A 9,230-nucleotide genomic window follows, 5' to 3' on the forward strand; every position below is an offset into this window, starting at 1 on the left:
ATTTAATCGTTCAGTTGCCACGGCGATGGCCAGTCTTTTTTGGAGAAGGGTTTGTGCGGGTGCAACTTTTGTTCTAGCCAAGCGCTACAACGTCTGAAAAAAAATATATATAAAAACTATGTCTGATTAATAAACAGATCGTACTCTTTAATCAAGAGCTTGATTCGCTGAATTACACGCATTCGTGTAGGGATATTCAAATCTGGCCCAGTAGTGCTTGTTTTGTTTTCTACCTGATAGTTAATTGATCCAATATTAATGCCGCTAATTGGCCGTAAATTTAACTCACTTGGTGTCCCAGCTTCAAATCAGTCCTGATTAGAGGGTAAGAATGAAAACCAGCACGACTACAGTGTTGAGAATCCCTGTATCAATACTTGGATATAGTACAAACCTGCACCCACCACAACACTTTTTAGATAAGCTTGATCTCATCAGCTTGGGTTACCCGCCTGCATCACTGTACCGTTGGTCGGTCCATCTTGTGTCTTTTCTTGCATTCCTTTGACTGCTTACCACTGATTATAGTTATCAGAGTCCCTGCAATCAGTTCTTGAGGATGAGCCCTGAAATACAAGTTAAATGTTTCCCATGTCATGTGCTCAGGAAAAAAACTCACAGCCATAACAAATCATAGGTTCCAATGGCAAATGATAGTTAACGCTTTGTTTGCAGGTATGAAGAACGAGACTGTGGTTGCATGTGTCTAATATGTGATAACACACCCAAAAGGACCAAAAACAAGCACATAGTTCATGGTTATAATGAAGGTTTTAATCATTCCTGACGGTCTTGCTTTACTTCCTGTTCTGCCAGTGTTCCCAGAAGTGACTTGCGCAACTCTTTCTGCGGTCAGCTACATGCTGAGGCCTTACCATATTACTCTTTACATGTTGTGTTACACGCGTGTTCATGGCAGCTCTTTACATGTTGTGTTACACGCGTGTTCATGGCAGCTCTTTACATGTTGTGTTACACGTGTGTTCATGGCAGCTCTTTACATGTTGTGTTACACGTGTGTTCATGGCAGCTCTTTACATGTTGTGTTACACGCGTGTTCATGGCAGTTTGCTATGCGATGTCCAGGTAACATACAGTACTGTACAATGCAATCTGCTACTAGCATGTTTTGCACTGTTAAAGTGTTTTTAAACCACAAAAGTGGTGACAACTAAACTGTCGCCAATTCAGAGACCGTAAAACACAGAATCTAAAGTGTTTCAAAACTACTGCTCAGATGATTGAGATGATGAAATTTTGCCTCGTCAGAATGAATGGGTGTCAGAAGCATGCAATACAGACTGCAGTAGCGTAGAATGCATGTTGTTCTCAAGTTTTAGATCCGATTTCACCTCCAAAAAAACGTGAGTCCCACCAGATGCTATGCCAGCCGTGCATGAATGTCATTTCCTACTCAGGACTAAGTAATCTGGGAGTTTCTGATGCTGCAGAGAATGGTAACAAGCAACAACAAAAAACTAGGCACAGACACACAGGAGACTCCAGATTTTTGAAGAAAAATATGTGCTTATTCTAAGCTAAGTAGTTAGCTAAAGCAAGAGATATGTAGAAAGCCCTTTTGAAAGGCCTGTATGGTAGGCCTAGCGCAAAGGCCAAGCCGGTAGTCCAGCAATGCACTGGGGTTGTAACTAACATTTTATCGGAAACTACAATTACTCTGACAACAGACATTATGAATAACTTAAGATGTCAAAACTACCCGCCTAGCTATCAAGCTAGTTAGCAAGGAAGCTACTTGCCTGCCTATCAAGCTAGTTAGCAAGGAAGACTTACAAGCACACGTGGTTGTGACGTATATCCGTGCGACTGATTGATTTAGTGTAGTTCAGGACCACCAGTACATTGGTCATATTTTTTCAACCTAGAAAATTTTGGGATCCAGGAAAAATGTTAAATGTTATTGCCTGCTTCTATTGATTACCACAATGTGAGCTTTTGCCACATAATTTGTGCTGGAGCAAGTTCAATGAATTTCTACTACACTCACAGGAAAGACATGGAAGACTCATCATATAATTCTTGAGATAGCGAGATCACCCAAGTATCAAAAGTATGAGTAATAATTGTAATAATAATCTCAGTATGAATGCATCACAGAACATAGAACAGTGGACTTTCCCTTAGGAGTGTATCCTCTGCGGACGTATTTTTTCAGAATGCGTGTTTTCAGAAACAGCGAGGATGTCCCTATTGCCTTACACACGTTTCCTTGATCCCTCCCTTCCCGCATCCGCTCCTTGCTTCCTTTCCTTGTGTCCTCCGAGGGGTGGAGCTAGGAGCAATGAAAGGAAGCAAGAAGATAAAACAAGCAAACGGAATGAGCCGACGTTGACGCAGCGTGATTCCAGATGTCAATTTCACATATTTTTGACCCATTTGGCCTCCCGTACTTGGAAAGGAGACAAAGCAAAGGAGAAAAAATACGCGGTTGGAATGCACCCACATTGTCCTGACCAGAGTGCTATTGCACAGGACACCTCCAGGTTAAAAAGGGCATGGCGCTATCTGTATTATTATCAAGAATTGATATGGTTCAGTTTTCCAGTGTACTGTAGGAAAGTGGTGTAAGTCGCAGCAAACATATCTTTCATGCAGTGATTTTATTACAAAGTCAACAAACAACACTAAACATGTAATAATTGCCTTAACAATGCTATCATTGATAAGTCAATAACAAAAACAATTCCCCTATGAGCTAGAATTATTTTATCATAAACTGAATGATGCTGATAGCTCCTGCAACTTGCCTAATGTCTGGGCCCTTCCTTTTCACTTGCTGCATTATTTTAAGTCAAGTCATGCAATGACTGAAAACACAAGGAGATGAGAATAAAGAAGATGGAGGAATTAAAATGTGCCAAATAGCAGCTCCAAGTGACAACGTAAATGATACAGCATACACATATTGATTCAACTGTAATATGGACCAGTAAGTAACAAAACCTTCGCATTCACTGAGAAATCAGTAATATATGTACAGGTAGCTATAAAGTAGCATTAGATAGCACAAGAGCCAGCATCATATGGCTCCTAAACTATAATTAGTAGTATCACTCCATCAAAACAACATAATAAAATCTTATAGGTGCTTATGTCAGGAAGGCCCTTTGAGTGGAGGAGCTAGCTAGCTATGTTAGCCTAGTGGATACTGATTGCCACCTTCTTCTCGTCTTGTGGGCACTGAAGGGGTTGCCCAACATTCTTTGCGGCATAAACTCTCCAGGGCGGGACTTAGAATACTGACAGTGTCTTGTCCCTATCGTGGCCTTTCCTACACACGTAAACAACTGAACCTTGCTAGCAACCACATCACGTCTGTTAGCGCACAATGAAAGGTGACATTTGAAAACAACCACCAAAATCAAGGGGGACAAAATAAGCATTTTTGAAAAGTGGGGGGGGGGGACACGTCCCCCTCAGATATGATGGGTCCTACGCCCCTGGTTTGCAGCCGATGTGCCCGGAGGGGGTGTGTATATACTGTCTGCCAGGGACTCGTCATTCTTCCGACACTCCGCCCCCCCCGAAACCAGAGGGCGCCGTCTCCCTGGCCGACGAGCGCCCTCTACAGGGCTGACGCCGCCCGGCCGCAGCCCAGCTCGATGTATTAACACGACATTCGTAGACGTGGTGCCATAACGCAGTTCCAGTGTGTGACGTACGCCGGCGTCACACAGCAAGGCCTAATGCTGCTTGGCAGCTTTCACATTCAGAAGACTTCAGGAGTAAAGGGGACTTTTACTTTTAGATCAGAACAGAAGTGGAATTACAGGAGCTAATCCAAGGCAAGGTGTATGACTGGCAGTGCCTAACTAACTCCACAGTACATTTCGAAAGCGGACGTGGTTTGTGCCTGCCTGTCCGTCTGCCTGCCTGTCTGCCTGTCCGTCTGCCTGCCTGCCTGTCTGTCCCATACTAGTTACGTCTCATGGCTTGGGGGGGGGGGGGTCTCAGAGTGGACTCCAGTTCTGCAGATTTGGGGAAGGGGCGGTGGGGGGTGCAGTGGGCCGGCTCTCCCCTGCCACCCCGTATGTGGCATTCCTCCACCTACTGCACCGTCATATCGACGTAGACGTTGGCTTCACCTGGAGTGAAAGGACAGGTTAGAAGTTAGCCCCGCCTCTGGATGCAGCACACAAGCACACACACACACACACACACACACACACACAGTAACTCAGAACGGCAGACACACTTCCAGAGACACACACACACACACACAGTAACTCAGAACGGCAGACACACTTCCAGAGACACACACACACACACACACACACACACAGTAACTCAGAACGGACACCAGAGACACAACACACATAACTCAGAGGCAGACACACTCAACACAACACACACACACACACACATACTCGAGGCGACACACTCGAGACACACACACACACACAGTAACTCAGAATGAGACACTCGACACACACACACACCACCCAGTACCAGAACGGCAGACATACTTCCAGAGACACACAGACACACACACACACACGCACACACACACACACAGACACACAGAGACACAGAGACACACACACACACAGACACACTCATACACAGACACACAGTAACTCAGAACTGCAGACACTCTTCCAGACACACACACACACACACACAGTAACTCAGGAGCTCACACTCTCTTCGGCCGCTCTGGAGTTGGTGGATTTTGTAGCGTCTGTAAAACAAGCAGGATGTTCCCAACACCGCCATTACCAGCACCAGCATCACCAGCAAAGCCACCAGCCAGCGTGGGACAACACTGCCCCCCTCTGCAACACAGAGAGCTCAAGGATAAAAAGGGCCCATCTCCCTCCCCCAGAATGACCCTTCAGGGTTTTCCTTAAAAAAAATGTTAACAAAAACAATGCCTACCAGTGGAGCCTTGGACACAGTCCACGCCAGCATCCTCCTCGTGTCTGCAGATGATGTGCCCGGGGGGCGGGGGTGTGTATATACAGTCCGCCAGGGACTTGTTGCTCTTCCGACACTGGGCCTCCAGCATCCAGATGGCGCCGTCTCCCTTGCCGTAGTGCGCCCAATTCAGGGCCGCCACTGCCCGGCCACAGCCCAGCTCGTGGCACACCACCTGGGCGTGCTCCAGGTCCCAGGTGTCATCACACACCGTCCCCCACTGGCCCAGGTGGAGCACCTCCACCCGGCCGGAGCAGGGGCCAGGCCCCCCCACCAGCCGCACCGCCGCTGCACTGTCTGGGGGGGGGGGGCGCACAGGGAGGTGAGAACACAGGACTGCCGTCCCACGGTACGATGAACAATAAACCTCAGAGAACAGAAACAATAATCAAATCTTAAGCGCTCACCAGTGCCTGCGGCGACGAACATTGAGCCTGTGATGAGACAGGGACGAGATGCATGAGATACTTGGGGCCACAGTGCGGGGGGGGGGGGTTCCGGGGAGGTATGCATGTCTATTCATTTAAACATTACATTACACTACAGGCATTTAGCAGACGCTCTTATCCAGAGCAACTTACACAACTTTTTTACATAGCATTTTACATTGTATCCATTTATACAGCTGGATATATACTGAAGCAACTCAGGTTAAGTACCTTGCTCAAGGGTACAACGACAGTGTCCTATCCGGGAATCGAACCTGCGACCTTTCGGTTACAAGTCCAGTTCCTTACCCACTGTGCAGCACTCCGTCCATAGCACAGTGGGTAAGGTGTGAAATCAGTGTGAAAAAGTGTGAAATCAACTGCTGCTCCCAAGGTCTCAATGCACAGATGTTTGATTTTTACCTAAAGACTAAAATAGTCACATTCCACAGGTTCCTGCCAAACACCCACCCACCCCTCCCTCGCCCAGTTACCTACACTCACTCAGAGTGAAAATCAGAAGAGCTTTCGACAGAGTTTCGGACATCACAGGCAAAAGCTTCTTCAGCTGTGACACAGAGAGCAGTGTTAATGACGGGCACACGAGACTGCCTTCCTGTCGTACACACCACCAAAACGAGCATTTTACGGAGAAAAGCACTTTTCACCGTCCTCACACACATCCCGTTCCTCCAATGAATAACTGTACGCGTCCGGAAGCTCGCTATTACGCATTACCCATGGTGGCATCTGACATTACGCTTTGTCTTCTGGAGACCGTCTGGGGCATCTGAATATATGCTGCCCCCGTGTGGAAACTCAAGCAACAGACACCCAAAAACGAAACTCATCCATGAAGCGCAACGCTCAAAATCCAATCCATATACTTCATATCACGACATTGTGTTCACAAGGTTACCTTCACTTTCTCTGAAATCTGCAGTCAGCAACTACATGTACACAGCAATAGCAATGAATCAAGGATGCCAGTATAACATTGCTTAAATATATTGCGCTAAAAATGTTATAGCGAACTGTGTGAAGGTGAAATTGTGAAAGCACGTTAACCCTTTGAAGAGTAGGGTTTTTTTCCCTCCAAAATTTTAAGTCAGTGTTCTAGAACTCAAGAGCTCTCAGTTACCAGTAGTTATTTTTACTTCAGCATTCTAATCACATATTTGTAACCTTAAACCTTAAAGGGTTTTAAGTGACTTGGGTCATTGCTGTTCATCCACACTCTTGCCTTAGTCCTTAACTGGTTTTAGTTTACTCCGTGCCAGAGTTTTTTTTTTATTAGCTTGAAAATCAAAATTGATTCTCGGTTGCTGAACCGTCCTCTGGTTAAGTACTTGAAAACGTACCGGCCTCTCCAGCGCCGCATTCAGTTGAGCCAGTTTCCCTGTAGAGCCGAGCTGTGTGTCACGTCTCTCTCCAACAGCGAGCAGCTAGCTCCGGAAATCCGTCCCACATTTTACACATTAGATTGTTTTGAAGAAGAAAGGGTTACAAACTACTACAGTCCGTTCGATGGAAGCAACAATGCCGACACAGAAAGTTTACGCGTAACACAAACTAAATTATTTTGGCCATTCTACACATGGTGTTTTTCTCTCTCCTAATGACACGTCATGGGCATTTGACAGTTCGCACACAGCGATCTACGGGAGTTAGGGATTTAGTGGTCCAATAAAACGTGAATTGGGGTCTATGTCACACCAACTAACCCCAGTCATAGACCCTATGACTGGGGTTAGTTGGTATTTCCTTAATACAGGCTCTCAGACATAATTGTAGAGTTGGCTCTCAAACAAAAAAAGAGGGAGGGACCATTTCCCGAAAGTCTTTCCTTTCTTCTCCTACCTTCCTGGAAGAATTATTCGTGGATTTTCATTTCGCGTAAAATTAAAGCTATACCACAGCTAAATAGGACAGGACACGTGGTAGTGATTCAGTTCATGCAACACATTGTTACAAATTCACATTTTCTGCAATATCCTACGTGTCTTTCTTCATGCAGTGTTTTGGTCACGTCTGTGAGCATTATTGCCTGGAAGGAGAGCGAATAATTTCTTCCCGTTAATAATTTAGATATGACCGCGCTGACATTGAATGTTAACAGAAGTTATTTCAGCTAAACCCCAACAATTAAAAAATTTAGCATATAATATATCCGCCTCCGGGTGGAGTTCAAGTTTGCTGATGAGCCTGGTCGTAAGACCCCACTGGCCAATGCAGTGTTTGCAAACTCAAGTTCATGATTAAATATAGGTTGGTATTTATAAACCCTACACGCTCCGATATGCCCAAATTACATGCGGATTACTGCTGGTTACTGGAAGGGGGACTATGCTAACTAGGAATATGGTACGGTGTCCGACGTCTGGGTATAGTTTATATTCTCGTACTACAAATCCTTGGGGTTTTTTTCCGTAAGAATGAAAAATATCCCTGCCATATAATCAGGCACGTGCACCATTCATTTTTAGCCTACTCTTTTTGTGCTCCGGGTCAGAACAGTGCACTTTCATTAACTTGCTTTCATTTTGAAGTTTATAAAATGTAAACAAAGACAAAAAACAACATTGGTCTACTTTTTAATATAAGTTGTATTCATAGTGAGCCAAACAGGTAAAACTGCTTCCAGGTCACTATGCATGTCAATAAATTTTATACTTTGCTGCTGTTTTGGTCCGGTTAATGGTGAACATGCAAGTAATACATTTTGCTCATCTGCTGGTTGCAGAGCAATGCCAAGAAAAGAGAGATTAAGAAGAAAGAAAGAAAGGGAGCTACAGCAGGCAGCCCTGAGTTTTATTAAGTTTACCATTAGGTCTGATATTTATTTATTAATGTTTATTTATTTTATTTATTTGTTTATAATATTGCATGTGCTTTGTGACAGTGTTTTGTGTTTACTTATTCCTGTTCCTGGAATAAAGGTAACAACATTGAAGTCTAAACAGTATGTGATATCTTTGTGAAATGCTGTTGTAGTGTTGTGGGGGATATCTGTAGAGCATGAACATGTCTGGATAAGTTTACTGGGTCCAAAAATGAATGATGTATCACTTTAAGGAATTATGTTCCAGAAGACCCAAAACAGGGCCCATATTATGAACATAGTGTGTGATTATGAACGCAGTGTCGTGCGGCAATATCAGGATGAAAATAGTGGGCATGGTGCGTGGGGGGTGGAGGTTGCCCTCCAAAATGTCTGTGCACGGCCCTGCATATAATGATCCCAAGGGGACAAGCACTTTTAACACGTTCACGTTTTCCTACTACATGCCCTCAGTTATGACGGTTGTCGCGGGCAGCCAGGAACCCTCATAGTTAAGGCGGTTTGAATTGAAAAAAAATCTGTCACAAATTCTTTTTGGAGTTGCGGTACTCAAATTGAAATTGTGTCCCAGCCTATGCATCCTGTGGCACTGTTGGGTACCCATGCTGCTTTGACAAACATCCAGGTGTACACTCCTGGGCAAAAAAAAAATGGGCCAAGCCCAAACTGGCAAAATATTAAGCTTTTAATGGTCTTAACAACAAATCATTGGTCAGGAAATTAGCAAGAATTAAACAAGTAGATAAAGTAACTTAGTATGGGATAGCTTTTCCCTTTGCTTTCTAGTTTAAGTTTTGTGGGTAAACTTGTGGGCAGCTTTTTACAGAAAGAAGAGTCAATGTTGTTCCATTCAATGTTGATGGCTTCAAACAGTTGATGAGTAGTTGAAAAATGTTTCCCGGTTAGTTTGTGTTTAATGTGAGACAAAATATTCTCTATAGGGTTCAAATCTGGACTCTGACCAGGCCAAAACATGAGCCTGATGGACTTGTTCTCAAGCCACTTTTTGGTGGTCTTTGCAG

At 44.6% G+C, this 9,230-nt stretch overlaps 1 protein-coding gene across 4 annotated transcripts; it reads right to left on the reverse strand.

Annotated features, from left to right (window-relative positions):
- Positions 1-2,606: 2,606 nt before the first annotated feature.
- Positions 2,607-7,320, reverse strand: LOC135234795 (scavenger receptor cysteine-rich type 1 protein M130-like). 4 transcript variants are annotated; one of them, XM_064299738.1, is made up of 6 exons: positions 6,728-7,320; positions 5,865-5,934; positions 5,346-5,372; positions 4,900-5,235; positions 4,662-4,796; positions 2,607-4,106 (listed from the first exon to the last, which is right to left on the reverse strand). In XM_064299738.1, exons 2-6 carry the CDS (start codon positions 5,911-5,913, stop codon positions 4,069-4,071), a joined length of 585 nt encoding a protein of 194 aa, XP_064155808.1. In that variant the 5' UTR covers positions 5,914-5,934; positions 6,728-7,320; the 3' UTR covers positions 2,607-4,068. The 4 variants fall into 4 exon arrangements, with proteins under 4 accessions (XP_064155808.1, XP_064155809.1, XP_064155810.1 ...); XM_064299739.1 differs by having other exon boundaries at positions 5,871-5,934; positions 6,728-7,310; XM_064299740.1 differs by having other exon boundaries at positions 5,871-7,313.
- Between the last annotated feature and the right edge of the window lie 1,910 nt (positions 7,321-9,230).

Source organism: Anguilla rostrata, chromosome 11, assembly GCF_018555375.3.
Source record: "Anguilla rostrata isolate EN2019 chromosome 11, ASM1855537v3, whole genome shotgun sequence".
NCBI classification, from domain to species: Eukaryota; Metazoa; Chordata; class Actinopteri; order Anguilliformes; family Anguillidae; genus Anguilla; species Anguilla rostrata.

Coding starts and splice junctions, on each gene's coding strand:
- LOC135234795 (XM_064299738.1), bottom strand. CDS start 5,913: ATGTCCGAAACTCTGTCGAAAGCTCTTCTGATTTTCACTCTGAGTGAG. Junction 5,373..5,864: donor GATTTTCACTCTGAGTGAGT/GTAGGTAACTGG, acceptor GTCTCATCACAG/GCTCAATGTTCGTCGCCGCA. Junction 4,107..4,661: donor CCAGAGCGGCCGAAGAGAGT/GTGAGCTCCTGA, acceptor CTTTCACTCCAG/GTGAAGCCAACGTCTACGTC.